The sequence below is a fragment of the Fusarium proliferatum genome (genome assembly GCF_900067095.1).
Source record: "Fusarium proliferatum ET1 genome assembly, contig: FPRO_scaffold008, whole genome shotgun sequence".
In the NCBI taxonomy this organism is placed as follows: domain Eukaryota; kingdom Fungi; phylum Ascomycota; class Sordariomycetes; order Hypocreales; family Nectriaceae; genus Fusarium; species Fusarium proliferatum.
The window spans coordinates 395594-410259 of record NW_022194797.1 but is presented as its reverse complement, the minus strand read 5'-3'; the positions used below and the strand labels follow the sequence as shown (position 1 = coordinate 410259).

Sequence of the window (14666 nt, the reverse complement as noted above, 5' to 3'; positions counted from 1 at the left end):
TTGGACTATTCTAAATGTCGACCGAAGAGGCTGACGATTCTTCAGCTTGCATATGGCTTACCGTTTGTGCAAGAGTGATGCAGCTCAGGAACATCATGGTACAGCTTTAGAATAAGTACTTAGACACAGGACGTGAATTGACTTGGTGAGTTGACATTTCTCACGATAGGGTATATCTCGCGCCGCTATCTAAGCCTGTAAGCTTGAATATCAAAACAAACTCATAACCGTAACGAACCCTTCATTCTCCATAGCATAAATATAGCAAATTACCCAAGAACGTAATACCATCCAAGATAACCAAATAAAACCCAGTAGGTTCATCTTCCCTTTGTCTTCAATCCCGTCATTGACGCCGAACTCCTGATAGAACTTGCAGGTGTATTAGAGAACACAGGCCGAAATCCTTCTAGTTTCTGCCGACGATCAAACTCTTTAAGAAACGTGTACACACTACCGAGAGGCATGTACTCTAGTAGAGGCCGCAATTCGCTGGGAAACATTTCCGCACCGTGATCTTTAATATCCTCATTGACACGATTGAGGCGAAGAATCTGCATCCAAGACACAATGCCATCGCCGACCATGAACGTCGGAAACTGCGCCTGGGCGATATCATCCAGGATCCACGTATTCCGAAAATACGGCCTGTTCAGAAAGCCAGAGATGGCTTTGTAGCTGGGTACTTCCGTCGGATCCGTGATCCCCTCAGGAATGTCACTGAGATGAGCCACGGGCCCCATCCACTGCAGAATCGGCGCGTAGTTGGCCGGGTTCGCCTCACGATCTCCTGGCTCTCCAAAATTCGCCGGCATGCACTTATCCCACGCCCTGATAATCTCAATCGCAAGATCAGACGTCGCATCCTTGGGTCCCAACCATCCCACGACCAGCTTCGCCTCGCGGTACGCACGAGCCATATGCGCACGTCGCTCAGCCTCTTCTTTCCTGTCGCGCCTGTTGATGCATAATAGATCGATCCAGATTCGTAGCGGAGGCTTGTCGCATCTCGTAGCCCCCGGGTCGACGAGTTTGCGGAGGAATGAGCGTAGCCATCCGGGAGGTTTCTTTGTCGGCGATGGTGGTGGGGAGGGCTGTTGCTGTTGTTGGTGATTACTGATTGTCTTTTCTGTCTCAAGATCGACCCTTGAGGAGGAGGCGTTGTTGATGACGGATTGGGCTCGGGGTCCTAGGAAGACTTCGCGCGTGTAGCGGATCGCTTCGGCGAGGTCGGACGGTATAGCTACTCTTTGGCCGTTGAGTTGAATGGGCTCGGTTTTTGTGATGTCGCCGTAAAGAGCGGAAAGACCAATGAAATCAGGCGCATCGCATAGTTTCTCGTGGACAAGGCGACATACGATTCGGTCGTTGATGTCGTTGTTCGGCGAGGGCTGCAGCTCCAGTATCCTCACTTCACGCGCCGCCAGATCTAGCGGCCGGTAGTGAATCGAGGACAAACCATCTGACGGCGGTGCCATTAGTCACTGCTGTCTTAGCAATCGAATGTGTGTGGGCTCGTATGTATGTTGGTTGGAGCCTTGTCTCTCTCATGCAGGATGTCATGCAAGGAGGGGGGGGCAGTGTCAAGAATCAGGATGATATGATGAATGGCTCAAAGGGTTACGGTCACAAAGGGAGGGGCCAGAAAGTGGGAGAAACAAGGTACTTGTTTTAATCGACATTTGCCAACTGGTTTGTGCGTTCCCTCAGCACAAGTGGGTGAGAAAAAACCTGCCGAGACCCTGGAATGTGACCCAATGAGAGGATATGTTCCCACTCAACAATGCCGGGTTTGGACATGTCAGGAATGGGGAAGATCACGGCAAGGATTTACACGGGCTAACAGCCTAAAAGACAATCCACTGCCGTCGTCGCAGCTGATAACATGACCTGAACCCAGCTTGTGATTAGTATTCCACCGTCCCAAGCCCATCCCGCACGCCACTGATCTCGATCTTTCTAGTCTAACCATATAGACTTTAGAGCGAGGCCTGATGCAGAGGAGTAAGATGCTTGTCAGCAACTCTAAGATTGGAAAAACGCTCACTCGTGGCAATTGACATTTGCGGAGGAGGAGATTTGTGCTTTGGAGGCCCGGCCCGGTTTCAATTCTTGGTCAGGACGTGGGAAATGCTAATTTAGCGCTGGTGATAATGATTGTTCCTTGTCTAGTCTCAGTTTAGCGTGGGTGCTCTGTAGCTGAATGCGGAATCCCAATCTGATGTCATGATGGTGTATTGCTCGTGACGAGGACTTGCTGGCATTACGCCTGAAACAACGCCTTCAATTTATTACATTTCTGAGAATTATTCTAGAAGGACAAAAATGGGCTCCAGAGCTTCTAGAATTTGCCACCTTTTGCTTATTTCCCAACCTCAGTATCTCTGGACTCCCCTCCAGCAAAGTACGTGCTGTGTCTCACCGCCCTCCTCAAGACGTAACCAGAACTGTCCCCCTTCCTATCTCGGCAAGCGTTCTCTTTCTCCCGATGCGCGTATGTGACGAACCCGCATTCTTTGGTAACGCGAGTGGAGCTGGGTCTGTTCACGTGTAGACAGGAGAATGGCTTGTTGCTTGACAGCGTGGATCTGCTAACTACCGAGTTATGCCACGTTTGGTGCTAGCGCCGGGAATCGATCACGCAAAGATTCCGCCGCACGGCTTATTTCCTATGGGATTTTAGCATAAGTGCACTCAAAATCTGCATGTTGATTGCAACATTGCGATGCAACGTGGACGAGCTGTCAAAACACCTGATATGATACTGAATCTCGCCATCGCGATACAAACCTCGAGACTTCGCCTTTGCTGTTGAGCGAGTTGTCTCAGAGACCGGAATACTTCTTAGATTACCGGTTTGTCCGCTAGGGCTGCTCACTGAGACATTTAACAAACCTGCATCAATACCAGGGACCTGACTTCCCTTGGTGCTGGACTGTTGGCTGCGTAACCCACCACACCGTCACGATGATCTGCAGAACAAACTTCTCGATCCGAGACACGCCCCCGGTAATCAAGGAGGAGACAAGTGGATCATCACCACCAGTTCAATTTGTGCATCCCTGTTTTCTGGATCTAGGCCCTAGTTGATATGCCTCACCAACAACCAGAAAGAATTGCAGAACCAACAGCCATACTGCAAGACAAATCGGTAATTCTTTCAGTCATGTACAGATATTCCTCGGTAATGCCATCTGCGCTTTTTAATCCGCAGTCTCCCTGTGATGAAAATGAATTTATAAAAGGAACCTCGTGAACCGCCCTAGTAGGGATCCATCAACGCTCAGACTCTCTTACCCTCGTAAACTATCAACTCACTAATCTCCCCTTGTCGATCGAAATGTCTTTCCCCTTGTGTCTACCCTGGCCTCAGAAAGCCTACTGGGGCGAGTTTGACCTCAGCGGGCTCAAGATAAAACCTAAAGACCGTGCCCTACACGATTCAAGTTCCACCGCCGATATCCCCCCGTACTTCTGGGGCAAGGGTCTCCGGGGTCGTGGGCTCGGGAGATTCTTTACCCGAAGGACAGCCAAGCCCAAGCATGCTGGGTACACTGAAGCTAGAAGTCTCATCGGACGCGGCACTGTTGATGATCTCCAGAGACTGTCGTATCATGCAAGCACTTTCGTTATCGAAGTATTTGAGGATATTGAAGATGCTTCGGGTGCTTCGTCAACTGAATCATTGTCGTCGCCTGGTTCAGGACCCAGAGTGACTCAGCTAAGACTCTCCCCTGAGCTAGAGGCATGGAAATCCTCCCAGCATGCGATCGGCAATGTCTTACCACCCAAGGGCGCTGGGTTGAGCCCTGTTTCCCAAGAGATCCTTCACGTCCTTGGCGCAGAGGATTGGCCTGAAGCTCTCAAGACGACGAACGCCTTGTTTGGATGCGGTATCGCTAGTCTTCTTATGGGCGCTGCTGATTCAAGTACCATGTTCTCCAACTATGTCACAGACATGGCTTTCTATTACGAACACGGATACAACTATGTCTTTCCTAACCTTGAGCCTCTGTTGGAGAAGGGCCTTAATGATCCTCATGCGCTACGAACCCCTGGCGGTCCGGAGCGTCGCGATGCAGTGGCTATCGGCAAGCGATACATCCAGGGCAAGATCGCCCTTGAGAAGAAGCACAAGGGCCATCTGCTAAATCGATCTGCGCGACTTGATCGACGAACTGCTCAGATCGTTTCGCTGTCTGAGAGTAGTCTTCTCGGCATGGCGGCTGAGGCTACAGCACGAGGCTTTGACCCTGGCGCTGTGATGGCCGATCTTGTCTTTAGTTCACCAGGCACCGATGTCGTTGACGTTGGATGTGACCTTGTCAACTCAGAGGTCATGAACTCGTTCTTGAATGTCACGGATATAACGGACACTGGTATCGTGAGCGAGGATGTTTTGAGAAGGGTGTATGATGCGTATGCTGTGATGGGCGCAAGGATGCTCACTCAGCGATGGCATGAGCCTGTTGCGAGGATGTGTGCTGCGCTGTATACATGGCATATCCAGAACGATCGCCACATGTTCTTCCGTCGTGCTCTGCTGGGATGGTCCAAGGCGAGGAAGACACCCGCTCAGCCTCAGAGCGAGGGTGACTTTGATGAGGTTTTCGATAAGCAATTCCGTCTGACTGGATTCTCTCGACCTCTCGACGCTAGATACGCGTGCAACGGTGAAGACACCTGCAACCACGTCCACGAGCATCTTGCACGCCACGGCGAAGAGCCTCTCCTCAAAGAACTCTGGTGGTATCTCGTGACTGGTCCTCTCGAGTACGTGCGGGGTGGCAAGGTCGATGAGGCTCGCGAGTTGGAGTTAGCCGAAGGGTCGAGGCTACGAATGGCTAAGCTTTTCGCTAAGGGTCGGGTATTGGAAATGGTCTGGCTGATTGCCCATGCGAACCATCACGCTTGGCAGGTCAACTTCTTGTTTGAGGCTGCCATGTTTGGTAGCATTCTTGATGGTGGGAAATTGATTGGGAAGCTGGATAGAAAGGATCAATGATATGGTTCATGATACGATGATGATTGGATGATTTACGGTCTGCGTTGTGTTTCTTAGAGTTGTTTGAGTTATGATACCTCTTATGCTTAGGATAGATTACGAATTCATCTTCTATGTTGCGTCACTGAGCTCTTACTGGTAACCGTATTTGTGATCATCCGTCCCTTTAATGGTAAAGTTCTATTGAAACAAACAAGTCGCTATGCAATGATACAACAGCTCCAGAAATGAACCAACGAATGATGCCGAGCGCAAGACCTCTGCCCTCATCTCATAAATGTCATCTGCCATCTGCCGCGTGTCAACATGTCATGTCAAACCTAGTTAACGGCTAAAAATGGGCTGACACAATTTCCGGATCTAAACGGACCTTCTATTTCCCCCATCCAACAACGCATCATTCAGTGTTACATCACCGGAACACTAAGCCGCTGCAACCTTCGAAATGTCACTATCACTCCCCTTGCTAGGCGGATATGCAGTCGCATCGGTGCTCGGACGCCACGTCTCAGCGTCACCCAAACGGTCAGACGTAAGCCCGCTACTTCCGGGGTTCTTAAAACCACGTTCTTGTTGTCGTTGGAAGGAGATCTTTCGAAGACGCTCGGTCTCTGCGGGTGTTAAGTGAAGCTGCGAATCCTTGTTAGATCATTATTGGGGAAAGTTTGGCGAGCGACTTACATAGACTTCAATGCCGATTGCGTGGATGGCTAGTGCTAGCCAGATGGCCATGGAGAATCCTAGCGATAGAGCGGATGCAATGTTCTCCGTACTCTCTCCTGACATGTCCCCTTGTACTGCAACCCAGGCATTAGGGTCGTCGCAGGTAGGGTATTTGGCGATCAAAGACTTGGTGTCGTCGTAGAAAGAAGCGACCTTGGCGCATTGCATTGGGAGTCGGAAGCTCGGGTTCTTGGACATAACTACGGCGGAGATAATCATGATGATTCGCAAAGTTATAATTGAACCAGCCTGGCTTCGTTAGTTGCTGACAGTCACAATGAAGGTTGCGGTAGACTTACATAGAACCATGCGCGAAGCATCCACGCACGGTGTTGCTCAAGCTGCAGTGTCTTGATATTCCATATCGCCAGGAAGAGTGACCCGAGAAACATGATCGACATGAGACCTACAGCAGCTCTAATCGAAAGTGCGCCACCAAAGGCGATAGGCGCAATGATGATGGCACCGACGGTCCCAATTACCGCCAGAACAACGACGATGTATCCATTCATACGGTGAAACAGCAGTGCTTTGTATCGAATAAAAGGAACGAATTGAAAGACAACGAGAAATGAAGCCGGAATGATGGTGTAGAGATGCATTTTGATGCCGATCTTGTAAAGGTCCTTTCTGTTGTAAGACCAGCATTCGCCGGGGCCTGCACCATTACCCTTGCTGTTGGGGTTGCAGTAAATGCTATTGTAATTGAGGAACATCATTCGAGCGAGGGCAAAGCCGAACATGGCCCCGGCGAAGATGAACCAGAGGATGAAGTTGTAGCCTTTGGAGAAGCCAATTGGATTGTAGACCTTGCGGGCTTTAGCGACGAAGGCATTGGCTGGGGGTCGTGTAGGAGCTGCCATTGTGTTGGGCTTGGTCTAGTTATTGAGAGATGAAGCAGATCGAAGGCGTATTCTCATTGAGAAATTGAGCATGTTATATATATTTTACGGCTTCACGGTATATGGCCAGCCCTACCTCTCGGCAGTTAATATCGTAGCTGTCATGCCCAATCCTTTGGCGCACGATAAATCTACAATTAGATAAAGCAACGGCAATCCCTCGCATTCACTTTGCCAAGCCCGCAAAGACTCCAATCAAAGCGAATGCGAAACCCCTCGTAAACGAAAATGCATCGTGGGGGGTTGAGCGCTAAACTACATCGAGAGTCAATCCGCGCTGGAAAAAAGTCAATGCCGTCATCATCATCCAGGGCTGAGCTGACCCAAGCGAAACCGAAGAACTAAGCGAAGCATCACTGAAGAACTCGGTTGGGTGGCCCAGCCCTGCGCCTTTTGGTTCTTCTTCTGGAATGATACCGTCGCCTTTATATCTTTATCCTGTGGTTGCCAGAACGTAATCTGTGAGCTGACGGCATTTCATAGCCCAAGATGGTTGGTGTGCCCGGTAGATCCAAGGCATGCGTCACCTGTCGAAGGCGCAAAAAGGGTGTAAGTCCATCGGTCCGCCCAACGGTCACTGCTAATCGTTGGTTAGTGCGATAAGAAAGTGCCCTTTTGCGGTCAGTGTCTCGCCCTAGGTATTCCATGCGAGGGATATGAGCGTCAGCCGATATGGCTCATCACCGAAGGATCCACGCAAAAATCATACACCAAATCTCCATCACGAAGTCCATCCTCATCACCAAGCTCAACTTCGGGACCGGTGGTAATACTTCACGACTCACTCACAAGGACAGCTCGAACCCAAAAGTTCACTGGTCTTTTCTGGTCAGATTATCTGTCTGGTGGAAGTGGTTATTCCCTGAAAGCCTCAGGTATAACCAGTACCAAGTGGATGAAGCTCTATGAGGCTCTGAGCGAAGTTGAAGCTAGTCTTCAATACGTCGCTATGGCACTCAGCACAGCGACGCTTGGCGCCACCAACAATGACATCCAGCTCATGAAAAAGAGTCAACAGGCGTATGGCCTAGCAATGCAGCAAATGGCAACGTCATTTATATCTCCGTCACGAAACAAGGATGGTATCCTCGCTGCCATTCAGCTCATGCGAGTATACGAGGTCAGATAACCTCATGAATTTTGCGAATAGAGATACTAATTGGCCAACAGCAATTATTCGGCACTGGCATTTCCGCAGCTCAAAAGAACTCGCCAGTATCGCAGATCAATGGTTTCAGAAAGCACATAGATGGGGAGACTGCTCTCATTTTAAGTCGCGGACCGGAAGATTCATGGTCTGCCATGGGAAAACAGCTTCTTGCGGATGGTCGTCTAACTTTGGTAAGTCTCACCTCATATGCTGCCTCACCAGCTCACAAATATAGATCAACGCATACATCTCACGACGCAAACGATCGCCATACAACAACGGCTGGAAACAATCACAGCTCTGGCGCTCAGTAACAAACTCCCCCCTCAACCAACTCATTGACATATTGGTTGAAGTACCATTGCTTCTAGAAGATCTCGATACCTTCCGAGAAACTCTAGATATCGACCTCTATAATTCTATCCTGACCCGATGTCGCACCTGCGAGGTTGAGATATTAGCACTGGGGCTGGGATTTGGAGAGTCGCTTACTACTTACGACTATACATATACTAGGGAGCCCTTACCGATACCGAAGAACGATGATGATCTCGCAGTTGTTTATCTGAGCTGCTACTATTGGATGACGTGCCTCTTTATATACTCAACATTGGGCTTCTGCGAACTCGAATCTATAGATATATATGCAAGAGGGCCTATACTAAATTACCCGAGCCAACGAATTGCAATGTCTTATGCTTACAAGATTGCTCACGCCATACACCTGCTATTTGACCCTCCAGCCGGGACTTATAGCTCAGTAGCAGCATTTTTCCTTCTCGGGACTGCTCTACGATACCTGATCATGATAGAGACCCACGGCGGCAATGAAATTATGAGCAAGGAGAGGATGCTCCTGGTGAGCATATTTACTCGGCCATTTCTGGGGAGCTTTGTTGGGAGATTTCTTCAAAACTTGCAGGTGGATGATGGTATCGACTATGGATATCCTGCGGATATACTCTTGGGGATGAGAGGCGTTGAGTATAGAGCCAGAGTCTGGTGGTGCGGAATGATGCAGGCTGGATTGCCGGAGTTTACGCTAGAAGATCCATGTTATCCATCAAAATGATAATATTTGTCATGTATCTTATCATCCTCAACCTATATACAAAGGAGCCTCCAAGCCATCATGGCAAACGAGCGTGTTGACCCACCGCCATTCCGTCATAACCATTGCTTCATTGCTTAGCAAATGTTCTTCTGGGCGTTACCAGTAATTCCCCAGTAAATGTTCTCAGCACAAGGCGACTCCCGAACAGTGTTGCTGTTGACCTGTGCCTTGACGTAAATGCCACTGTTGTTGGGGAACTCGCTTCGTGCTGCAACGCGGACCTCGCCTCCTCTGTTGATGACGCCATCTCGAATAGCAAAGTTGTAGCAGTTCTCGATTAGGATAGCGTTGTTCCCATTGTCAGCAAGATCAATGTTCTTGATCTCAGTGGCGCCGGACATGGAAACACAGAAGATACCTCGACCGCCACCGCGAGAGTACACTTTATCGATAAAGACGTTGGTGGTGGTGTATTGACCATTGGCGAGTTGGCCATTGTTGTTGGCGAAGCGAAGGGTGGCATACCCGGTGCCAGCTCCAGCATTGATACCCTCGACATAACCGACCTTGACGTTTCGAGACTCCTGGATAAGTAAACCGCATTCACCGACATCCTTGGCCTTGACGGACGTGATAGTAAGACCGTCAATCTTGAAAGTCTCAACAGCGTGGCTTCCAGCACCGGTAACCACGATATTACCCATGGAAACACCATAATTCCAGTTCGCATCGCGATCAAAACGGATACCAATTCCACCGCTAAGATTCAACGTGATATCCCCCAGCGCCAAGTTTCTTGTGCCAGAGAACCTCAACCCAAAGTACGGGTTACCCGTCATCTTAAGGTACGGAATCTTAACATCGTTCTGGTTAATAGCCTCAATAGCACCACGACCAGACTTGTTGCCGACGTTCATGGTACCGCAGACCTCGAACGTCTTGCCGCTTGTGATGCTGATGGTGTTGGCACCGATGCTGCCGGATGCGCGGACCGTGACGCGCTGTCCGCTGCTGATCCGGTCGAGGGCAGTTTGGATGGCGAGACGGTAGTCGGTGCCGGAGTAGACGTTTGCGCCGTTGACGGTGGCGGTGAAGGTGCCGGAGCCGGAGACTACGCCTTGCGGGGAGCCATCGCCACAGGCTGCGTTGGCGGCACTGATGAGGGCGAGACCGGCGGTCAGGATGGAAGAGAGATGCAGCATCTTAAAGATCCTTGAGCTTGGAAGCTTCGGGTGAATTACAGAACTGATCCATTGCTTCTTTATATACTTGAAGCAAAGACATAGTGGTGATCAACTATTCGTGCGCTTTTCATCCACGATGATCCCCCAAACCCGGGGATGATATCTAAATTCGACAAGCAGCACAGGGATGCACGGCTTGGCGCAGAGGGTACGTGGTGTTCCATGTCGATAACGAGATGCCATTTCGGGTCACGCGGAAGTTTAACCTCCGCAGGGGACGCTGCGCTGCATATTCTGGGGTATTCTCCCACCTATCACACCGGAGGAACATGAAGCTCACCGGAAATAAAGCACATTAGCCTGGGGCTCGGCACTTGTTGTCGAGAAGTCTGTCGGAGGACCGATTTTTAAGCTTGAATTAGCTTCCTGAACTGGTTAGAGGTTGGGGATTAAGCTTAGAGTGTCGCTGTTAACTAACCCGAGAAGCCGAATCGTTGATACTCGATGATCAATTCTTAGTATTAGATGTTTGTCACCTTTTCCTATTGTATGTAATCTGGTGTTAGATTGAGTACGAGAGCTCTATCACTGTTGCTCGCTGCCTACCAACGGTAATCGTCGCTAAATATTGTTAGGCGACATTCTGAGTTACGTTTAGTTAGGTGCGATTTCCAAATTGCATGGTATCCTAGATATGCATATAGTGGTGGCATAATCCTGGTATACATGAATATTCACGGTCCTCCGTGCGGCTGAGCAAGAAATCAGGCTGTGCGTTTTGTAATTTCAGCTCTTCCCCTCATCTTTGCTGCCTGTCATATGTTCACCATTATCACGTTTTGTTGCCTTGAAGCGAAGATACCTGACTATAGTGCTTCTAAAGCGCCGTAGGAATGGCTTCATTCGAGACTTCGCAGTCTTGGCTGCCTAAGCGACAACGAGCTGACAGCGGGGACAGCCTCCGATCCTTGCAGTACGATGACTATGCAGTCGGGTGGATCTCCGCCCTTCCGCTTGAGATGACAGCTGCTCAAGCTATGTTAGATCATAGACATGAGCCACTGCACCAACATCCACAGGACAGTAACTGTTACGAATTCGGAAGCATTAACGGTCATAACGTGGTCATCGCCTGTCTACCCAAAGCACAATATGGAAACAACAACGCAGCTATCGTTGCAAGTAATATGAATCGGACGTTCCCACATCTCCAATATCGCTTTCTGGTCGGTATCGCCGGCGGGGCACCCGGGGCAGTTGACGTACGCCTTGGTGATGTTGTGGTCAGCACCGACGCTATACAATACGATCTGGGGAAAGCATTGCCCAACAACCATTTTCAGCGAATTGCTAAAGCGATCAGTCCTCCCCAGTCGTTGCTGACTATGGTTTCAAAGCTTGAGGCTAGCCATGGCGGAGGACAAAACCGGATGCTTGAAATTCTAGCCGAGACTGCACCTCGCCTTCCTCGCTACTCCCATCCAGTGGTTGAGGATCGTCTCTTTCACCATGGGTGCCCTCATACTTCCTCAGATTCGAACTGTGATGCCTGTGACATTTCGCAACTTATTATCAGGAAGGCTCGTCAACAAACCGGCCCAGTTATCCACTACGGCCGGATTGCATCAGGGAACCAAGTCGTCAAAGATGCACTTACTCGAGACCAAATATCCAAAGAGATTATGAACGTTTGCTTTGAGATGGAGGCAGCAGGCGTAATGGATACCTTTCCTTGTCTTGTGATTCGCGGTATTTGCGACTACTCAGATTCTCACAAAAACAAGGGATGGCAGGAGTATGCAGCTTTGGTAGCCGCGGCGTATGCCAAAGAGCTTTTGATGTCTATCCCTCCTACATTATTGCAGCCACGAAAGCGAGCCAAGGTTCAGCAAACAAAAGCTTCAGAGCCTGTCGGCCTTCAAGTAGATGAGTGTCTGCGAGCTATGTTCGTCACAGACTCTTCACTGGATCGCGAGGGCATTCTTGATGCCAAGGGCGATATCTGTGATGGAACCTGTGAATGGATCATATCTACAGATGAATTTAAGACTTGGGAAAAGGATCCCCCTCACCTACTTTGGATCTCAGCAGCGCCTGGTATGGGAAAGACATTCATGTCAATTTATCTTTCCAAACACTTTGAGGCTATATCAGAAGGGTCTGGGACTGCGACCATATTCTTCTTCTGTGACAACAAGGTCGATACAAGAACACGGCAGTCAGCATTCTAAGAGGCTTAATGCATCAACTCATCTCCTGTCAACCAGATCTCGTAAACACGATTATACCGCAGTGGAAACAACAATCCAACCAACTATTCCAAGAAAAGTCATTCGGTGCCTTGTGGAAGCTTTTTGAAGACGCCATTGCTCAGTCTAAATTCAGGACCATCTACTGTGTCATCGATGCCCTTGACGAATGCGAAGCCAGCTCCCTGTCCCTTTTGCTCCGAAAGTTTGAGAGACTTAGTCGACGACGGTTGAGCTCATCTCCCAAAATGAAACTCATATGCCTCAGCAGGAGGTACCCAGAGAACATACCCGAAGCCCTTTTGCTTTTCATCAAGCTGGAACTTGACACGGCGATCGCCAAGGAAGAGGACATTAGTCGATTTATATCAGTCCAAGTCCAGGAACTCGCTCAGAAGAAGCAGCTCAGTCGTAAGATGCGGTCTATGCTACAAGAGACCTTTCTGCAAAAGTCTGAGGGAACCTTCCTTTGGGTTAGCTACATGTCCCAAGACCTGCAGAAACAGGGTTTACTGGGTTTTGAAGCCTCTCTGGACATGCTACCGACTGGATTAGACGCAGTCTATGAACGGATTCTCCAGAACATTGAGTTTGAAAAGGGAAGAATTATATATGATATCCTCTATTGGATCCTCGTGGCTATGAGGCCCTTGACGATAAGTGAACTGTGCGAGGCAGTTAGTATGAAACCCACGAGGCTACTGGCTCGCGAAGAGGTGTGCATTGAGCTAATCAAGTCTTGTGGTCATCTGCTTCAGACAACAGATAGGCAAATTGGAAACTCTGTTCAACGGACTGTAACGTTTCTACACCAAAGTGCGAAGGACTACCTCATGAAATTTGAACTCCCTTTTGGTTCCCAGATACTAAGCCTCGCACCCACCCAGCTCCACGAACACGCTACAATTGTTTTAATCCAGTACCTCGAACAAATGAATTCCCACCAACGAATTGCAAACGAAAGTTTAAATGATATAGCGAATGATTTACCACTGGCCATATACGCTGTCCACGAATGGGGCCGTCACTTCAAGCAATTGGAGGACATTACTCAAATCATTCGGCAAGGCGTGAGCTTCTTCGAAAAGGATTCAGAGGTCAGACGCATGTGGCAATATTTATACAATTTACCACAAATTAAGCGTAACTCTGAAGCCATTCCTTTGCTTCATTTGTCTGCCTATTTTGCTCTGGATAACTTGGCCAAGTGGTGTTTGAGACATGATGGTGAACATGACGTTGGGACAGAGTGGGGCGCCCACGAACAAACAGCACTTGCCATTGCTTGTGGACGGAATCGGGAGTACATCATTTCTTTGCTCCTTAATGCAGGTGCCAATCCCATTTCCGACATATATCTCAAAAGTCCTTTTATCGAAGCTTTGTCCTACTGTAATAGACCTACTTTGCGCCTTATGGCACAAACAGAACCTTGCAGGAAGTTCTTAACTGAACAGGCATCTGAGCAAGCTGACGCCCTGATCTGTGTCGCTGCCTCGGGGGGCAACGAGGATGCATGCCGCTTCTTGATCGAAGATCTAGGTTGGGATCTCAGTTGGGAAAGCGGGGATCATGGTCGCTCAGCCTTAACGTGCGCCCTCGCAAGTGGTAATTTCGAACTCATCAGCTATTTTATCAAAGAGCGGCAAATTTCCACTGAGGAGGACTGCGACATCCTTGAAAGTGCTTGCTTATCTGTCGGCTCTGCAAGTAATTTCGAAAAGATTATTCGACTCCTGGTGGGTCATTGCTCCGTCAAGATAAATGCCACAGACAAGGAAGGCCATAATGCCTTGTGTTTCGCGATCGAGAATTACAGAAGCCCATTCTCGTCTCTTTCCACCACAACAATTTTGTTACAATTTGGCTGCGACCCCGACCAGCCAGACTGCCTCGGCCGGACAACCATGTATTGCCACACAAAGGAAGCCATCGACACTCTTATGCTAGAGTTCCCAGCCGTCATGGACCTTTTAGTCCGTAATAGTCAGCATGGCATCAATCATGTTGATTCGTTCGGAAAGACAGTCTTGCACTACCTTATCGAGTGCTGGATAATGAAACCGACTTATGGCCCATTTTTCTACGAGTCTCTAGAGTATTTTACACAGGCCGCACAAGATCTTATAGATTTGGGTGTTGATCGACATATCCAAAGCCGCCAAGGCCTTACGGCTGTGCAAATACTACGAGCTGCTCGGGGCGATTATGAAGAGAAACCTGGAGTAACAGTAGAAGAACAGAGGAGGTGTGTGGATCGAACGATAACAATAATTGAAAGCTATTGTACAGTTCCTAAATACTAGAATGATAGTTCAATTTGGAGCACGTTTAGAGTTTCTCAAGGGTCTTCACAATAGGTTATTAAGTTGATCAAGTTGATGAAACTTGATAATAGA

The 14666-nt window shown here is 49.0% G+C and overlaps 6 protein-coding genes across 6 annotated transcripts; 3 read left to right on the top strand and 3 right to left on the bottom strand.

Moving 5' to 3' along the window:
- Positions 1 to 320: 320 nt before the first annotated feature.
- FPRO_13828 (uncharacterized protein) lies at positions 321 to 1478 on the bottom strand (the record flags this gene model as incomplete). Its single annotated transcript, XM_031218786.1, has 1 exon — positions 321 to 1478. One exon carries the CDS (start codon positions 1476 to 1478, stop codon positions 321 to 323), a length of 1158 nt encoding a protein of 385 aa, XP_031084610.1.
- A 1862-nt stretch (positions 1479 to 3340) lies between these two features.
- Positions 3341 to 5005, top strand: FPRO_13827 (uncharacterized protein; the record flags this gene model as incomplete). The annotated part of the gene is made up of 1 exon (XM_031218785.1): positions 3341 to 5005. One exon carries the CDS (start codon positions 3341 to 3343, stop codon positions 5003 to 5005), a length of 1665 nt encoding a protein of 554 aa, XP_031084609.1.
- A 423-nt stretch (positions 5006 to 5428) lies between these two features.
- Positions 5429 to 6591, bottom strand: FPRO_13826 (uncharacterized protein; the record flags this gene model as incomplete). Its single annotated transcript, XM_031218784.1, has 3 exons — positions 5429 to 5635; positions 5687 to 5977; positions 6028 to 6591. 3 exons carry the CDS (start codon positions 6589 to 6591, stop codon positions 5429 to 5431), a joined length of 1062 nt encoding a protein of 353 aa, XP_031084608.1.
- A 528-nt stretch (positions 6592 to 7119) lies between these two features.
- FPRO_13825 (uncharacterized protein) lies at positions 7120 to 8852 on the top strand (the record flags this gene model as incomplete). Its single annotated transcript, XM_031218783.1, has 4 exons — positions 7120 to 7179; positions 7226 to 7750; positions 7801 to 7971; positions 8016 to 8852. 4 exons carry the CDS (start codon positions 7120 to 7122, stop codon positions 8850 to 8852), a joined length of 1593 nt encoding a protein of 530 aa, XP_031084607.1.
- A 116-nt stretch (positions 8853 to 8968) lies between these two features.
- Positions 8969 to 10036, bottom strand: FPRO_13824 (OrfE-unknown, trichothecene gene cluster; the record flags this gene model as incomplete). The annotated part of the gene is made up of 1 exon (XM_031218782.1): positions 8969 to 10036. One exon carries the CDS (start codon positions 10034 to 10036, stop codon positions 8969 to 8971), a length of 1068 nt encoding a protein of 355 aa, XP_031084606.1.
- An 875-nt stretch (positions 10037 to 10911) lies between these two features.
- Positions 10912 to 14573, top strand: FPRO_13823 (uncharacterized protein; the record flags this gene model as incomplete). Its single annotated transcript, XM_031218780.1, has 2 exons — positions 10912 to 12115; positions 12217 to 14573. The coding sequence occupies 2 exons, from the start codon at positions 10912 to 10914 to the stop codon at positions 14571 to 14573; spliced, it is 3561 nt and encodes a 1186-aa protein (XP_031084605.1).
- Between the last annotated feature and the right edge of the window lie 93 nt (positions 14574 to 14666).